Here is an 18,787-nt window from a genome sequence, read left to right on the forward strand (position 1 = left end):
TTACAGGGGTGGGTGGATGAGAATAGGATGGGATTCAACACAGACAAGAGCAAGGTGATGCACCTGGGGAGGAATAACTGGCACCATACCTACAGGCTGGGGAACTCCCCTCTTGTTAGCACAGAGGTGGAAAAGGATCTTGGGGTCATCATTGACTCCAAGATGAACATGGGCCGGCAGTGTGGGGAGGCAGTTAGGAAGGCCAACCGCACCTTGTCATGCATCCACAGATGCATCTCGAGCAGGGCCAGGGAGGTGATCCTCCCCCTCTATGTGGCACTGGTCAGGCCGCAGCTGGAGTACTGCATCCAGTTCTGGGCGCCGCACTAAAAGAGGGATGTCGACAGCATGTGGGGAGAAGTGGGCACAATGGAGGACAGGGACAGGCGGCAATCAGACAGGGTTTTGGACTAGCTATGACCTCTGAGAAGGCTGAGGGGGATCTAGTGGCCTGTTACAAACTAGTCCGAGGGGACCAGCAGGCATTGGGGAAGTCCGTGTTCCCTCAAGCACCGCCAGGAGTGACCAGGAATAACGGTCACAAGCCGGCAGAGGGTAGGTTTAGGCTAGATATCAGGAGGCGCTACTTTACAGTCAGGGCGGCTAGGATCTGGAACTGACTTCCAAGAGAAGTGGTGCTGGCCCCTACCCTGGGGGGCTTTAAGAGGAGGTTAGATGTTCACCTTACTGGGGTTGTTTGACCCCAGTACTCTTTCCTGCCATGGCGGGGGGTCAGACTCGATGATCTCCTCAGGTCCCTTCCGACCCTAGAAACTATGAAACTATGAAATCCCCTGACCAGCTACACTCACCACTTAGGTGATGAGCAGGGGGTGGCGGAGGTGGGAGCGCTGGTGCCCCCCTCCAAGTGCCAGCTGATTACTGCAGCCACTCCCAGAAGTGGCTGCAGCAATTGGCCACAGTGATCAGTCATTGTGGGATCAGCCACAGGGGATCCCCCTCAACAGGCAGTGAGACTGGCCACGCGGGGACTCCCTGCAACCGGGTCGGCAGGACTGGTCACAGGAGGGACATGTGTCCCACCAGACTAAGGCAGCCCATGAGAGAGGCTATGGACTCTCCATCCTTGGAGGTGTGTAAGACTCAGACAGACAAAGTCTTGGCTGGGATGATGTAGTTGGGGGCTGGTCCTGCTTGGAGCAGGGGGTTTTCATAGATTCATAGATGATAGGGTTGGAAGGGACCTCAATAGATCATCGAGTCTGACCCCCTGCATAGACAGGAAAGAGTGCTAGGTTCAGATGACCCCAGCCAGATGCCCGTCCAACTTCCTCTGGTTGGACTGGATGTAACTTCCTGAGGTCCCCTCCAACCCTCATTTTCTATAATGCTATGATAGATAGATAGATAGATAGATAGATAGATAGGTAGATAGATTCATTCTGTTTCCAACCAAACCCAAAGTTCAAGAACAGCAGATGTTCCACAAAGTAGACATTGTGCTAGTTGGCCAGTCAAGAGAGGAGATTATGAGTGCCTTAAAAGGGTCTTGTCTTTATTGGCTAAAGGAAGCTTATGATAGCATATCTGGGAAATCCTGCACAGAAGTGGGGATGCATGATTAGATGATAGGGGAAGGGAAGATCTGTGAGGCATTGACATATGTGCAGAAGGGGAGCCATGGGAGTGGATGAGGGTGCTCAGGGTGAGTGGACCACTATACGGCATGAGAGAGCAGGAGGAGGAAGAAGCAGAGAGGAGAAACCATGGGGACCAAGCCATAGTTGCAAGGATGCAGTGTCACTGAAGTAGGTGCAATCTTGACTCTAGGCAGAAAGAGAGATGTTAAATCAGATGATGATCAAGTAATGCCCCCGAGGTTTGCCCAGAGCTGGTCGTTAGGGATGCTGATGAGAGCAGTGTGTGTGGAGTGGTGCAGGAGGAAGCCAGACTTGAGAAACATCCAGAAAGAGTGAGAAGCCCAGGCCACTTTCACACTGCATCAGCTCTTGCAGGGACAGGCCATGGCCACAGTCTCATAGCCTTCTGATGACTGTTTTTCTGAGGTTTACTAACCCGCTCAGAAAGTTGCCTCCAGGCACACTTCTCATCTATAGTTCATAGTGCTTTCAAGATCTGAGGTTTCCTGTTATGTTCCACCCAGCATGTACACAGACCCATATTGTTCTACTTTGACTTTTAGGGACCATGAACACCATGATCCTGCTGTGCTACACCTGTGGAAAGCACAGCTACAGCCATGTCTCTACCAGGTGGATTGGAAGCTAGTAGCAAAGGTGAATACACTTGCCTCAGTGGTCCTGAGACCAGAATTGGGTGCTCAGAAGCGAAACAGATCAGCAGCTGCCCCTGCCAGGGAGCTACTTCTTTTTTCCCCTGGCTGAAATAGGAATAAGACCCTGAGGGAGAACTTGAGCCAGAGCCTCTGTTCATTTCCACAGTTAAGGATGCCCAGAGATTTTGCCTCTGCTCTCGCTGCTACCATCAACACCCGGCAGGCAGGTTACAGTTAGTGATATTCTGACACCGATGGAGGAGTTTGGGCCTCTGACTGATGTGGTCTGAGTGTTTCCTGAAGGGATACACTCCTGCATCCTAGAGCCGTGAATCTCTGTTGCTCTCACCCAGAGTGAGTGTCCCAGAGATCCAGACTCTCTCCAACGGGTTGAATATACAACCAGTTAGTAAACTGGTGAGACCCTGTGCCCTCGGATGCCAAGACCTGGCAGTGGACACACAGCTCTATTTGTGCTTCCTCACATGCAGTAGGGTCAGTGTCACTCATTGCCACCCCATCTGCTCAGGAACCAAAACCTGGTTGAAGTTAACCTGAGCAAAACAGTGACTATGCTGGTCATCAGAGGGACACAAGGAGGTGTTTGCAGACACAGAGTGACCTGTCCTACCCCCTTACCTAATACGTTAGGTAAGTCAGTCTGCAAAGCTGGGTCCTTCACCGATGCATTGTACCATCCCTGAGAGCAATGAGTTGACCTCATTGATCTCCTTCTGATGGGACTAGGGCCGTACTGGGCACCTGAGCAGGATGCTGTCAGCTCTTGAGAAGCAAGAGGCCCATCATGCAGCATGCTGTCTCTTTAACTGTATAAGACCCTAAGGTTTATCACACCCAGGTATCCTGACTGTGTCTGGATGGTACAGGTTAATGCATGGTCTTGGTTCTGGTCTTCATGGTGCCTTACGTTCTGAGGCCCCTCCAAAAACACACCTGAAACTCTAGGATGTGGCACGTAGATAACAGCTCTTCTCCTTGGTGACAGCAAAACTGGCCAGAAGGTAGAAAGACCTGTAAGGAGCTCCCAAGGGACCTTACTATGCTACATGGACAAGTAGTAACGACAACCAGTGGTGGCAGTGCTGCCCCACACACATCTGCCACCACTGAGAACACCACTGAGGATGCTGAGATGCTGACGGGTGGTTACAAAGGGTGGTTACTACCTGCAAGGGGATGGCAAAGAGGATGGAGCTGGACTGTTCTCAGCAGTGGTAGATGACAGAACAAGGAGCAATGGGCTCCAGTTGCAGCAAGGGAAGTTTAGGTTGAATATTAGGAAAAACTAGGAGGGTGGTGAAGCGCTGGAACAGGCTACCCGGAGAGGTGGTGGTGGTGCAGCAGGGGGCTGGACTAGATGTGACCTCCTCAGGTCCCTTCCAACCCTCGTTTTCTGTGATTCAAGCCCAGGGCAAACAACATGATGACTCTCAAGCTCAGCACCTAAGCGGAGCCTCCATGAAAGTGAAAGAGCCCTGTCATTTCTGAGAAACAACCTGAACAGAAATCGGATGCTTCTGATGGGTGTAGCTTGGCTGGTTTCACCACATCCTGTTCTAAGCAACCAAAACAGCAAGCAGTTCCCCAGAAGATGCAAACATACGGACACAAAGGTTCACGGCAGGACCAGCAGGGCAACGCTAAAGCAAATCCTAGTTTTCTGGTGCTCCAATATGGGCAGGGAAATCAGAGCATGGCAGCTTTCCACACACTGCTTTGTGCTGTAGAATCAGAGAAAACGAAGGTTGGAAGAGACCTCAGGAGGTCACATCTAGTCCAACCCCCTGCTCAGAGCAGGACCAGCCCCAGCTACATCATCCCAGCCAGGGCTTTGTCCAGGCGGGTCTTCAAAACCTCCAAGGATATAGATCCCACCACCTCTCTGGGGAGCCTGTTCCAATGCTTTACTACCCTCCTTGTGAGGAAGTTTTTCCTAATATCTAACCTGAACTTCCCTTGCTGCAGCTTGAGCCCATTGCTAGAGGAAACCAAAGTTCACCCTGTGAAGAAACAGGCCTGAAGAAAACACACTGTAGGAATTTCCCTGTGTTCTCACAGCTCTCATAAGTCTTCATCCCCACGCTTCAGGCAGGGGTAAGACTAGACGACGTCCCTTCCAGCCCCATTTGTCCCCGAGTCTGTGATCCTCTGGGATGTGGAGCACATGTGTAAGAAGCTCAGCGCCAAGATCTGAGGGTGCTCAGCCCCCCGGAGGTCAAGTGCCCAATCTACTACCTGAATGGTCCTTCCCTGTTCCTAGGGAACAGGCTGGGGTGGGCTCCTGCAGCTTTGGGGGGCTTGATAGGCCTTCCTGAAGGGCAGCACCATCTTCCTGACCTCTTCAGGCACCCAGATCACTCTGAGATGGAGCTCGAGGTGGGAGATGCCTCAGAGGAGCAGCACATACCAGAGGAGTGAAAGAGGCAGCTTTACTAAGCTGGGAAAGAGAAAGGAGTGCCGCAGCAGCAGCTCGCTGGGGGCTACATGGGGAAGAGGCACTGCACAGCTGCCTGGCTGAGGACGATTCTCAGCACCACAGCGACTCCTGGCCTGGGGTCTCCTCTGCTCTTTCCCAGTCCAGGACCATCAAACGCTATTTTTTTCCATCTGCTGCTTTCTCATGGCTGTCATCATCCCCTCCTTTCTCTCTCATAGCCTCCACCATCCTCCCCCTCAACACTCTCATCCTTGCTACCTCCACCCCTCAGTTGCACTGGCTCAGTCTGCTTCCCTGGCCCTCCTCAGCCTACTTTCCCAGTCAGATACGCAGCCCAGAGCTACTGCATCCTCTGCTGTCTCCACCTTCTTGGCACAGGATTTTTCTCCAAGCCTAAACCTTCCAGAACAATGACAAAACAAGGAGCAATGGGCTCAAGTTGCAGCAAGGGAAGCTGAGGTTGGATATTAGGAGAACAATCTGTCATGAGAAGGGTAGTAAGGCACTGGAACAGGCTCCCCAGAGAAGTGGTGGAGTCTCCATCCTTGGAGTTTTTTAAGACCTGGCTAGACAAAGCCTTGGCTAGGATGATGTAGTTGGGGCTGGTCCTGTTTGGAGCAGAGGGTTGGACCACATGTGACCTCCTGAGCTCCCTTCCAACCCTCATTTTTTTGATCTGTGAAGTTGTCCCAACCACTATCTCCAGTCATGGATTCCCCAAGAAGACACTTGCTTGCAACCACTGTAGCAAAACCCACAGTTTTTCTCTTTTATTTTATAATACATTCCCTCCCCTTCCCCAACTATTTCTGACTTTCTCTCTGCCCTCTCTATCCCTTATAAGTTAGTACAATTAGTTCTAGGTAAGCTAAGCTAAGTTCTTGTTTGCAATTATTGTAATAGGCCCCTTTTTATATTGTAAATAGTGTTCTGTTATGTTTGTATTGATTTTTACTGTTTTATATTATATTATATGGTATTCCTATCATTTTTGCATTGATTTTTAGTGCTTTATATTGGTATTGTATGGTTTAGGTCTGTGTCTGTAAAGTTAACCAAAGTAATGTCAAGTTTCCATTTTGTAATGTCAAGCCTCCATCTTGTGCCCCCTGCCCTATACAATATGTTGCAACTGTGACTCATACCTACCCCTCCTATGTAAACTGGTTCCTGAATAAATGGGAATGAATGGGGGTGCTTGAGGCATAATGGTAGCAGGCCTCTACTGAACAACCAGTAACAACTAGACCATGTACTCAATGACCCAACCATTGCCTTGCATTGACTCACCCAGGGACCACAGACCTCACCCAGGAACAGAGACAAAACCCAGCATTTAAAAGATAAAGAACCTACAGGAACCCAACATTTGGAAGACAAAGACCTTACATAAACCTGCAACCTCACCATTGTATCCCACCAGACAATGAGGACACCTGGATATGCACGTACACATCTGAGCAGGATTGGCCCTTACCTGGGCATGCCCTTCCCATAGGAGACACAGGTGACCCACGGGGTGGTAGAGTGTGACCTCCTTGGGACACTCTCTCCATCTGGACCAGCACCACGCCACACCACCTATCCACCCAGAGGCCCTGCCAGCGACCCCACTCTGGACAACACCTTGCAAAATAAGACTCCTACTGGTCATTGAGGATAAACTCTCAGCCTGGGATAGGTAGCTATCATCCACCTTCTTCCCCCAAGCAAGGGACCTGAACTCTGACTCTACATATCTGGACCTCAAATCCCTCCATTTAGCCTTTCCTCTCCTGCTACCAATTGTATAGGTGTGTGAGTGAGTGTTTGTGTGTGTGTGGGACCCAATAACTTCCACCCCAGAACCAGATAAACCTGAGTAACCCCAGGGCATTGAGTGATCCTAAGAAACCCCAGCACCTTGATCCTGAGTAACCTTGAGCCCAAGTTACCCCAAATTCCCCCTAGTGTTAACACACAGCCACGGAAGTGTGTGTTTGTATATGTGCATGTGTGTATGAACTCATAGAGTGCTTGTGTAGTTTGTGTGTGTGTATATAATTTTGTATCATGCCCTCCTGTCTAACAGCATATCAAGTCAACATTTATTTGGTGGAGAATGTGGACATATTGTGGTTGTTAGCGGGAGTGAGCAGGAGTGTGTAGTATGAGTTGAGTGAGCTAGTGTTCTTGTATGTAACCCTTTGGTGTGTTTTTGAAATTGAGTGCATTGACAAGTTACCTATTGAATCAACATTGGTGCTGCTATTGTTGAGGTGTTTCTTGTTTTTGTAGGGTTGACTTGTATATTTGGTAGGGTTGCCTACAGTCTAGTTGACTGCATTTGAGATTGTTGTTGTGGGTCAATTGGGAGTGGGAGGGCTCAAGGAAATCAAGTGGCTTCAAGTACCATTGTTGTTACTGTTGTTGTTTTTTGTGGGTCAGCTGGGGACATCAGGGCCTAAGGAAACCAATTGACTTCAAGTGCTGTTGTGATTGTTCAGTTGTTAGTAGTTGCCTGTGCATAGCAGGGACTGAATTGGGCATTGTCCTATACACACACACACACACACACACACACGATCGTGTGCGTGATATATGAATTAGCGATCTGTGAATGAGTACGGAGTGTGTATATATAGTCACCAGTTCACACACAAACCACCCACCTACACATACAAACCAGTGAGTTCCAAATTTGGAAGGTACAGTATGTATGTGTGAGTTTGGGGTACTTGGGATACCTGAGGGAATGTTAAGGTGAAAGAGAAAGTGTAAGGAGTGAAAGTTGCTGGAACCGGGATTAGAACCGGTAGATTACAGAGAAGCAGGTTGAGAAACTGAGGCTTCAGGTTACTTAAGATCAAGTGGCTCCAGAGTTACTCAAGGTCACTGCTAAAAGGGGGAAAAGTCTGGTGGCAAGGAGCAGACAGCCAGGAAACAGAGAGAGGCATAAAGCTGGGAACTTGAGAATGGAACCAGAGGCAGACAGCTGGGAGCTTGGGGCTGGAAACTGAGGCAGACAGCTGAGAGATCAGGGGGCAGATAAGTGGTGGCAAGGAGGAAACAGTTAGGAAACAGACAAAAACCCAATTGGGGGTTTCAAAATAACAGGTTTATTAAACAGACAATGCACTACACCGCTCCATGAAGTTATTGGTTCCCCACACACACACAAAGGCACTCACAATGGCAGCAGGAGAAAACTCAGTGGAAGTGTTGGAGTCCAGGTAGGAAAGAAAAACAGATTTTAAGCCCTTGGTTGAAGAGAGAGTGGGGGTGATAGCTACCTATTCAGGCTGTAAAGGGGTCTTTGTCCAGCAGGTGTTGTCCAGAGGGGTCGCCAGCAGGGACTCTGGGTGGATAGGTGGTGTCGAATGGTTCTGGTCCAGATGGAGAGCGTATCCCAAGGAGTCAGTCTTCACTACCCCTTTTTATGGGGCAGACTACCTATGATCTCCTATGGGGAGGGCATGTCCAGGCAATGTCAGTCCTGTTCCAGAGGGTTCCAGATGTTCTCACTGAGCATGTGCAACCTTGGCACAATGGTGGGTTGTCTCATCTTTTGTTTCTTGAATGCTGACTGTGGTTTCAATGGCTGGGTCATTGGTCCAAGTATTGGTGTTGATGGTTCGGTCATTCAGAGGGAGCTATTTTTAGACCTACTGCCATTGTCTCTCAAGCACCCTCATTCATCCCCATTCATTCAGAAACCAAGTTACAAAGGAGAAGTAGGCATGAGTCCTAGGTTACACAACAGAGCATGGGGACAAGATGGAGACTTGACAAAAAAAATGGAAACTTGACATGACTTATGCTAACTTACCTATGTAGGCCTAATCCTATAGCACCAGTAAAACAGTAACATAGAACAGTAAAAATCAATATAAACATAATTATACTGTCACGGGGCAGGGTCGCAGGAGCGGCCATGATCTCTCCTGGCGCCCCTACCGTGCCAAGTTGCCCTTCTACCACCCTCATCTCACCCACCATGACTTTGATGGTTCTATAGTATTGATGGGAAGCTGACTTTACTGAACTCCTTGGACCCAGTGCTCTCGTCCTATACGGCTAGTTCTTGGTGCACCCAACCCTATGGGCGTCACGTGGCTCCTTCCACCCCAGTACCATGCCCCAAGCCTCTCAGGTGTTCCAGACATTCTCTTGTCTATCCTGTCTACTTACTGGTCCCTTCTGGGGCCTCTCCACGGTACACGCCCTCCCCAGGGGCTTGCTCGCACGCTTACCCTCTCCAGGCTTCCTAACTGCGTGCTCACCCTCTCCTGGCTTTCTAACCATGCACTCGCCTTCCCTGGGCTTTCACCATGTGCTCACCCCTTTCTGGGGCTTCCCCCCAATAAGCTCACCCTCTTTTGGGCTTTCCCAATAAGCTTGCCCTCTCCAGGGCTCCTCAATAGGCTCGCCCTCCCTTCCGGGGCTTGCCCGATATGTTCGCCCACCCTGAGGCCATGCTCCCACTTCTCGCCCTTCCCTGCCCACACTGGGGCCTCGTCTCATGCTTCACGTGCTTCCCTGCCAGCACTGGGGCCTTGCTCGTGCTTCACACACTCAGGGCTCAGGTGGCCGTAGCCATGCCTGACCCCTGACCCTCCTTCTGGGTCTTACTCCCGACTCGGGCTTCTCACCATCAGGCTCAGGTGGCCCCCGCCTTACCTGATTCCCAAGTCCCCCTTCTCAGGGTCATATGCCCCACTGGGCTTCCCCAAATACCATCTACTCAGGGCTGGGGTGTAGACACCCTAAGTACAGCACCACCCCGGTGCCAAACTGCTGTGCCTTCTCTGGCACCAGATTGTTGTGCCCTCCTAGGGCACCAGGAACCCCCACGCTACTGGAGAGCTCCCCTGAGGCCTCCTCCAACCCCTACAGCCTCGCCCGGTCCTCCGGTATTACACTAACAACCAAAGAGAAAACACAAAACCATAAGCCAACCGGCTGTAACCCAAAATAAGCCTCCTGGCTATAACATAAATTCTTTGCCATGCTGGCTCCCCATCATACCTCCTTTAGGGTTCTCTCTATCCTGTACCATCCTAACCACTAGACGCTCTGCTCTGCTCTGCTCTGCTCTGCTCTGCTCTGCTCTGCTGCAGAGCTCCTACTCCTCTGGCTGCCAAAGGGGAGCTGCCTTCTGGCCTCAGCCTGGCTGCTTATAAAGGCCAGGCCCTGCCCCCTTCTGGCCAGCTGACCAAATTGGTTGCCCTGGCAACCCACCTGTGCTGCCCTAAAGATTGGCAGCTGCCCTTATTACTATTACCAGTAGCGAGCACCCTAGTGCTCTGCTACATATACAATATAAAGAAGGAGAAAAAACAAAACAAATACAACTTGCTACCAAAATAAAATGCTGAAGCTTAACCTATGTCTTAGCTCACTTATACTTATCTATAGGGAATAGAGAGGGAGAGACAAAGTCAGAAATGGCTGGGGAAGGGGAGGGAATGCATTGTAAAAGAAAAAGAAAAAAAGAAAAACTGGGGGTTTTGCTACACTAGGGCTGTGTGAAATTTTGCCAGCCATTTCATTTGACTAGATCAGGCTGGGGCCAGGGAGTCAGCCCAGCTGGCCTGACTCCCCATCCCTGGTGCTAGATCACCGGGGCCGGGGGCCTGATCTAGCGCAGGGGATGGGGAGGCAGCTGAGCTGGGCTGTCTTCCCTCCCCCAGTCCAATCTAGCATCAGTGATGGGAAGTCAGCCCAGCTGCCCCCTAGCCTGATCAAGCAAAACTTCAAAACAGCGTTTCAAACAGCCTCACTGTTTCAACAAAGCAAAACGGAACAGCTGTTTCAAATCAAAATGCAATTCGAAACAGAACGCCGTTCTGTGGAAACCTCAGAACTCAAGGCGAGACAGAAGAGCGCCGTTTCACACAGCCCTACCGGCTACACCTGGCAAGGCTTTTGTAGCGGAGAGCCCCCTTTGTACATTTCCCTTCTGGACATGGATATAACAGAAGCCCCTTCTTGCCTGCATCCCCACCACCATTTTGTGCATTTCTTTTCCTTCTAAGTATTGTCAGAAACCTAGCAAACTCATTGCATGGGTGTGGCAAGGCTCAGAGCAAGCCAGAAAGCTGAAGTGACTTTCTGTAGGAGAAACCTAGAAACAGCATCTACATATCATTAAAGCTCAGTGTCACTAAAGAAAACAAAAGAACTAAAACATCCACAGCAACAACTAAATATATCCTGATGCTAACTCACTCACTGTCCCCAGTAACCTTTGATCCTCACTACCTCACATTGAATTTTTATATATTTCTCACAGGGCACTTTTATATTTCATCTATCTTGTCATTACCATGGCATTTTGTATTTTATATTTTATACTTTTAAGCCCTTAAGGAATGTACTCCCTGTAGAATGAAGTTACACTCTGGACCAATTGTTAAAACTGCACTGAAATTGTAATTGCCCTTGCTTCTCCGAGGACAAGGATATCTCACATTGGTCACCAGCTATGACAGACTATAGTATTGTTTGTGATATTTCTGGGTTAAATGGGAAAAAATACTATTCTCAATAGGTAAAGTTCAGAAGCAGCACATACCTGGAGCCGGGAGCCAGGAGCAGTGTGGGGAGAAGGGATCCAGGCACACGTGTGTCCCACACACACATGTGCCCCTTTACCTAACCCTTGTGTGAACAGAGTGTGCAAACAGGCACGATCTGTAAGAGCTCGTCGGCATTCGCGCCGGCGGGCGAGCAGGAAGAGCCGGGAGGGAGACTCCTGCTAGGGCAGGGCAAAGGCACTGCACTAAGCCAGAAACAAGCAGCTACTCCTATAATGGTGTTGACGCAGAGTGCTACCAGGGCCCCTGCCTGGGGGATGCAGCTTTCCCGGGGCTTGTCTGAGGCCTCCACCCAGACAGAGCCCACGGGGCGCTGGCGTCCCCCCACCCCCTGGCCTGTGGAGTTGCCCAGCAAGGCCTGCGGGGGCAGGGATTGGGGACCCCCACACCTGTCCTGCAGACACCCGCCTTAGGGCCCTGGAGGCACAGGTAAGGGAGCTCAAGGAGGAGGTTAGCAGGCTGAGGGGAATCAGGGAGGAGGAGGATGAAATTGATGGCTATTTCCTTTCCCTGCAGGGCCACACACCCAAGGAAGAAGCACATCAGGAGGTGCCCTCCACTGCAGAGTGTCCGACAATCACCTCCAGAACCAGGGCTGCTCATAACACAGCAGTACCAGCTCCTCCAGTCCGGCTGGAGGACAGGTACGAGGCCCTGGCAACAATGGAGGAGAAGGAAGGAGAGGAAGCAACTCCACACTCTCCATGTTCCAAACAGGCCGAAGGAGCTAAGCAGTCCCGGAGGAGAAAGCGTTGAGTGATCATCATAGGCGACTCTATCCTGAGAGATACAGAGGGCCCCTCGACACGTGAGGTTCTACTGCCTACCTGGAGCAAAGATTCAGGACGTGAAGGGGATGTTCCAGGCCATGATCCAGCCCACCGATTATTACCCCATGGTCCTAATCCATGTGGGTACTAATGATGCGGCCAGGAGAAGCCCTGACCACCTGATAGCAGACTACCATGCTCTGGGGGCGTGCTGAAGGAGATAGGTGCACAGGTGGTATTCTCCTCTGTCCTACCAGTGAGGGGACGTGGAAGACGACATGAGACATGCATCAGAGAGACCAACTGGCGGCTTCAGGAATGGTGTCTTGAGGCAGGTTTTGGCTTCCTTGACAACGACCCGCACATCACAACGAGATACATGCTCAGATGGGTTGAGCTACATCTTTCCCCTAAAGGTAAGCGTGTGTTCTCTTCTAGGTTGGTGGATCTCCTCTGGAGAGCTTTAAACTAGGCTTGTCGGGGGAAGGGGAAGACGAGGGCAGAAGTATTGGACCACTAAACCAAGCAGCACCCACAAGTACAGCCCAGCCTAGACCGACGAGTGGAACATACACACAGGGAAGCAACAGGGGCCAGGACAATGCTGAGATTAGGGGGCCAGTACATACATGCACAGGAGGCCTCAAATGCCTCTACACAAATGCTCATAGTATGAGAAACAAGCAGGAGGAACTTGCCACCAACCCAGACATAGTGGGGATCACTGAAACGTGGTGGGACCCAACGCATGACTCGGCAGTGAATATCAAGGGCTATAGGCTGTACAGGAGGGACAAGACAGGGAGGAAAGGTGGGGGTGTGCCACTCTACATTAAGGAGGAATACACATCCTCCTCAATTACCACAGAGTCAGAGGAGGGGCACACTGAAGTACTCTGGGGTAGGATACAAGGCAGTTGAGGGGAAAGACACTTAATGGTGGGGGTCTACTACAGACCACCCGACCAAGGGGAAGAGCTAGACCAGGAATTCTTAAGTCAGCTCACAAAGGTAGTTAGGTCAAAGGACATGGTCATCATGGGGGACCTGAACTTTCCAGAATCTGCTGGGAAGAGCAGTCAGCCAGGTCTGACCGCTCACGTAGGTTCCTAGCCAGAATGCAGGACCTCCATCGAACCCAGAAGGTGCACAGCCCCACTGGGGAGACACCTTGTTGTACCTGGTGCTGGCCACGGGTGATGACCTGGTGAGGAGGCTGCGGGTGCTTGATCACCTGGGCAACAGCGATCATCACCTGCTGGGATTCACCATCCAGCGCAAGGTGGCAAAGGCCGGCAGCAAGGCAGCAGCCCTAGATTTCAGGAGGGTGGACTTCAATGAGCTAAGGAGAATACTCGGGCAAGCACTAAAGTCCCAGAAAGGAGGGGAGTCAGGTGTCCAAGAAGAGTGGTCGTTCCTTAAGGAGATGATCCTCCAAGCCCAAAGGGAGGTAATCCCAACGAGGATCAAAGGGAGTAGGAGGGCACACAAGCCCCCATGGCTCATGAAAAGCATCCGGGAATGTCTCCTTGCTAAAAGGGAGGCATACACCCAATGGAAGGGAGGGGCCATCACCAGGGAGGACTATACTGCAGTTGCTCGGGGATGCAGGGGGGCGGTCAGGAAGGCCAAGGTGAGATGGAACTGGGGCTAGCAACTGTGGCACTGATGCCTACGCAGTCAGATGGATTGCAGATTGGCTGAAGGGTCGCACTCAGAGGGTGGTGGTGGATCGGTCATATTCGACCTGGGTAGAAGTGGGCAGCAGAGTCCCCCAGGGCTCGGTCCTTGGGCCCGCGCTGCTCAATGTCTTTATCAGCGATTTAGAGGACAGGGTGAAAAGCACCCTTTTTAAATTCTCTGATGATACCAAAATTTGGGGTGAGGTGAGCATGCTAGTAGGGAGGGAAAGACTGCAGCAAGACCTGGATAGGTTGCAGGGGTGGCCTAGCAAAAACAGGATGCGCTTCAACACTGACAAGTGCAGGGTGCTGCACGTGGGCAGTAGTAACCAGCAGCACACTTATAAGATGGGAAACTCCCTTCTTGAAAGCATGGAACCAGAAAGGGATCTTGGGAGTCATTATTGACTCCAAGATGAACATGGGCCGGCAGTGTGGGGAGGCGGTCAGGAAGGCCAACCGCACCTTGTCCTGCATCCACAGATGCATCTCAAGCAGGTCCAGGAAGGTGATCCTCCCCCTCTATGCAGCACTGGTCAGGCCGCAGCTGGAGGACTGCGTCCAGTTCTGTGTGCCCCACTTCAGGAAGGATGTAGACAACATGGAGAGGGTCCAGAGGAGGCCACCTGCATGATCCAAGGATTACAGGGCAGACCCTACAATGAGAGACTGCGGGACCTGAACCTGCTCAGCCTTCACAAGAGAAGGCTGAGGGGGGACCTGGTGACCATCTATAAACTCACTAGGGGGGACCAGAAGGGTTTGGGGGAGACGCTGTTTCCCCTAGCGCCCCCTGGCATAACAAGGAATAACGGCCATAAATTGTTGGAGAGGAGGTTTAGATTAGACATCTGTAAGAAATACTTCCCACTCAGGGTGGCTAGGATCTGGAACCAACTTCCAAGGGAAGTGGTGCTGGCTCCTACCCTGGGGGTCTTGAAGAGGAGGCTTGATGCCTACCTAGCTGGCATCATTTGAGCCCAGTTTTTTTTCTCCTGCCCAGGCAGGGGGTCAGACTTGAAGATCTACAAGGTCCCTCTGACCCGACTTCTGTGATTCTATGAAATTATTTACACACTTGCACACGGTGTACTGGGGATCCCATGTACACTGCCCCTGGCGGGGTGTCTCAAGGAGCGGAACAGTCTGTGTCCCTGCACATGGTCTATGGACACTCCCTGGTGCTGGTATCCAACTCCGTGCTCCTGGGGTCTCTGGGCATCAGGCAGCGGCTCCTTCTCTGCAGTCCTTGCAAAGACAGCCTTCCCCTGCCTTTCACCCCCTTCTCCAGCTCAGCAGGGAGCAGTGTCTGAGCTGCAGGCTGTAGCAACTCTCCTACCTCACAGCCTGGCAAACACAGCCCCTCCCTGGGCTTTTCCTGCCCCTGGAGCCCCTCACCCCTCAGGGAAAACAGGGAAAACTCTCTCTCGCTCTCGCTCTCTCTCCCTCCCGCAGGAAAACTGCTCCCCACTTTTATCCAAGCGTCTCAGCCAATCCCAGCCCAGAGCTCTTCCCAGGCTTTTCCTAATGGCTCTCTTTCAAAACTTTGCTAGGGTTACATCACCCCTCCCATTTCCAACAGGGCTGCCTCCAAAGAGCTTCACTTGCCCTGAGAGCCTACAGTGTCCCTGCTGGGACGAACTCTCTCTCTCGGCCAGGCAGCTCTCTCCAGTCTTTCAGGTGTGTCCATTTTTTAAATGCTGCTACACATTAAATAGAATATGGTTTATATGTTTGTACTGGATCCCAGAGAGTTTCACTTAGTGGCCCAAAGCTAAGAACAGGAGAGAAGAGCTGTATTTAAATTTTCTAACATGCAGCATCAAAGCCCAGGACAGAGAGGCATAAATGCACTTCAGTCCTAAAACCACTTCCTAATTACTTGCATTAGAAACACAAATGCTTTCTGGATCACTTCTAATACTGGCCCCCCTCCGCTTCTTTCCTGGCCTCTTCTAGATTCTTCCTATACTCCCTCTTCTACCTCCTCTTCCTATACTTCTTCTTCTACCTCCTGCTGCTGCTTTGGTTCCAGGCCTCTCAGCTCTTGCAAGGCTTCATTTTTAACACGCAATAGTTTGATTTCTCCTTCTTTTGCCTGGAGTTCTTCTTTTAGCATTTGCATTTCCTTTTGGTGATCCAACTGCATCTGTTTTATCTTCATTTCTTGCTCCTCTGCATACCTTCTCTTCAGATGCTTCATTTCCTCCTGAAGCTTTTTCTCAGCAAATTCATACTTCTCATTCGTGAAGCACGTGCCACCGTTCTCCCGCACTGTCTTCTCTATCAGCAGCAGCAGGTCACTGACCTGGGTCTCTTGCTCCTGTCCAGTGGCTCAGTTGTTGAACACACAATAATGTCCAGACCTTCTGAGCAGCTCCTGAATGCCAGCCCCTTCTGACTCCATTAAATATTCTTCCAGGCCAGCATCGTCCAGATCGTCTTTGTGGTTGAACAGCAGGATCATGTATCTCAGGGCTTTGTCTCCAAAAATATTTTGTATTCTTCGCACTGCTTCTCATTCTTCCATGGTGTAGCAGCGCAGTGGCACCACCAGCACTATAGCATGAGGGCCTGGGGAGGAAACCAAGATACAGTGGCTGATCTCACCATAAATTTCCTCTGCAGGTTTATCTGTGTCGAAAATGCCAGGGGTATCGACGACAACAACTTTCTTCTGTCTCCAGAGCCTTTCCTTCTTGCTGCATGCCTGGGTGACCGACTTTGCTGAAAGACCAGACTCAAACATTTTCTGACCAAGGATGGTGTTTCCTGTGGCACTTTTCCCTGCACCGGTTTTGCCAACTAGAACAATCCTCAGCTGAGTCCACTGTGTATCATCCACCATTTCTTGGGTCTGTTGGAGACCAATTTAGCTGTCACATCAGTGCATGGCACAGGAAATACAGAGATGGGTGGCTTTTAATGTCTACACTTAATGGTAACAAACATATTTTAATTAACTTGCTTTAAAATAACACACTTCAGGACTAAGGGGCACATTCAGTTACTAAATTTGGACTTATTTTGAAAGTGAGGTAAGGCTGTTGGCCTTGTCCAAGTCACAGCAAGATAGTTAGCGGTGGTTGTCAGCAGTGAGTCAAAGGTAAGGTAGATACACACCTTTATAGACTAACTAATTAAGATAGAGATGGAGACCACAAGCTGCCAGGGGCTGAAGATCACTTCCAAGTCACCAGCACATGCTGTTCCCAAAACAGAGCCCCCAGGTTTGCATTTGCTGCAGTCTCCAGTCACCAGAGACCCAAGACTAGAACTGAAATGCATTTCCACATAACTGTGCACTGGCTGTGGGAAGATGGCCCAGAGAATACCTGGTTTATTCTTCCTGCCCTAGTACCCACCTACAGCCCTTAGAGTCCAAGGGACTAAGTAGTTAAAAAACCCAAACCCAAACCTTTACCAGACCTCCTCCCTAATCCCATCATGTGAACATTGGCCCAGCCCTGCTCAGCTCAGCTCCCCCCAGCCCAGCACTACAGCTCTGCGGGCAGCTCCAGTGCAGTCTGAAGGGAGGTTGCGGTGGTGGCGATGGTGTGGAACATGATCTAGGCAGCTCATGCTCAGTTATTATTTTGACAGGCTGCCCAAATCATCCTGGGAAATGTAATCAGGAGAGGGGCAGTGGTGGCTTCAATGGCTGATTATGCAACTGCCCCTAGGGAACTTGTATGGAAAGAAGAAAGAGTATTTCAGTTGTCTGAGCACTTTGCTCTTGCCACATCAGCAACCTGATGCAAACCATCATCGTGCAAGAGCCAGCTGCTACAAGGACCTTTTTATAAGGGAAAGTGCAAAGCGGGTAGGGTTACAACTAGTCATCCTTAAAATCACTACTAGCTGCCCCAGTTATGTGTAAACAGGTGCTGGTTTCTTACCCTGAAGAGTTTCTTCATTTCTCTCCTGCAGCCAGTCCTGCATACTTCCTTGGGATATCTGCACCAAACCAGCTTTATTTCACCTAGAAACACTAAAGAAAATTAACTGCTAAAAGAAAAATTCCCAAGTGCAAAAATCACTTGGCATCCAATAAGGAATACAGAGGCCCTTATGTATGCTTAGTGTTTATTTGAGGAGAGCTGCAGTACCCCTAGGATGAGTGTTGTTGATAGATTAGGGACATATAATATATAATTAATCATCTTGGTCATATGAAATTTAACAAATTAAAAGTTTTGTGAGAAAATGGACTTTACTTTGCAGCTATTGTGCAAATACTGTCACATACCCCATGACTTTCACAAAAATATTTGTTTCTGCTGCAAGTGCCAATGGAAGATGGGAGGGGGCAGATCACTCTGGACAGCCCTGCATAAAATACTGTGCCCTTTAAAGCCAGTCTGAGATGCAGGACACTGCTCTGAATGAACCCCATTCACCCTGCAGCCCAACCCCATTAAATGCATTTCTGATGTGCTTCTGCTCTGCAGAGAGAGGAAGTTAAGCTGTTCATCTCAAGTCACCAAAATAAAAGCCAGGGTAGATCTGAACCTTATAGAACTTCACCTATATACTTTATCTCAATAAGATAGAGAGACAGCACAAGCTTTAGTGGACTCGAGTTCATCCATTTTATGCCGATCTCTCTCCCAGGCTCCACCTCCTTCTTCTTTCATTCTGGAATCACTCTTCCCACAGAAAATAATTGGAGTCTGCACTCTTAATAATGTTACTTTACTACCAATAGAGATGGAACAAAATACAGAATAGAGAGAATACCAGTGTACCAGGTGTAGAAGTAATTGGCTTACTTGACTAGAAAAACAGACAAAGACCAGACGTGCTGATACTGCTTATTTCAAATGTTCTGAGATAAGGAATCCGCATTCCTGCATTCCTTGGGCTATCTTGATATCTTGCCCTGTGCATTCCTGCATGCCTTGGATTATCTTGATATCTTGCCCTATGCATAGATACTTTGTTTAAGTAAACTTCCTAAGTTTCTGTGTAATTTACTGTTGTTTTGTTTCTCCAAGATGTATTTTTTATCTCTTTCTCTGTCTTTAGTATAAATACGCTTG

General features: G+C 50.0%; 1 protein-coding gene across 1 annotated transcript; it reads right to left on the minus strand.

Annotated features, from left to right (window-relative positions):
• Positions 1 to 15,738: 15,738 nt before the first annotated feature.
• On the minus strand, positions 15,739 to 16,593 carry LOC149865230 (GTPase IMAP family member 4-like). The gene is given in 1 exon segment (XM_090049831.1): positions 15,739 to 16,593. A coding segment is annotated over 1 exon segment (855 nt).
• Between the last annotated feature and the right edge of the window lie 2,194 nt (positions 16,594 to 18,787).

The sequence above is a fragment of the Crocodylus siamensis genome, chromosome 5 (genome assembly GCF_052110815.1).
Source record: "Crocodylus siamensis isolate JL-2025a chromosome 5, ASM5211081v1, whole genome shotgun sequence".
In the NCBI taxonomy this organism is placed as follows: domain Eukaryota; kingdom Metazoa; phylum Chordata; order Crocodylia; family Crocodylidae; genus Crocodylus; species Crocodylus siamensis.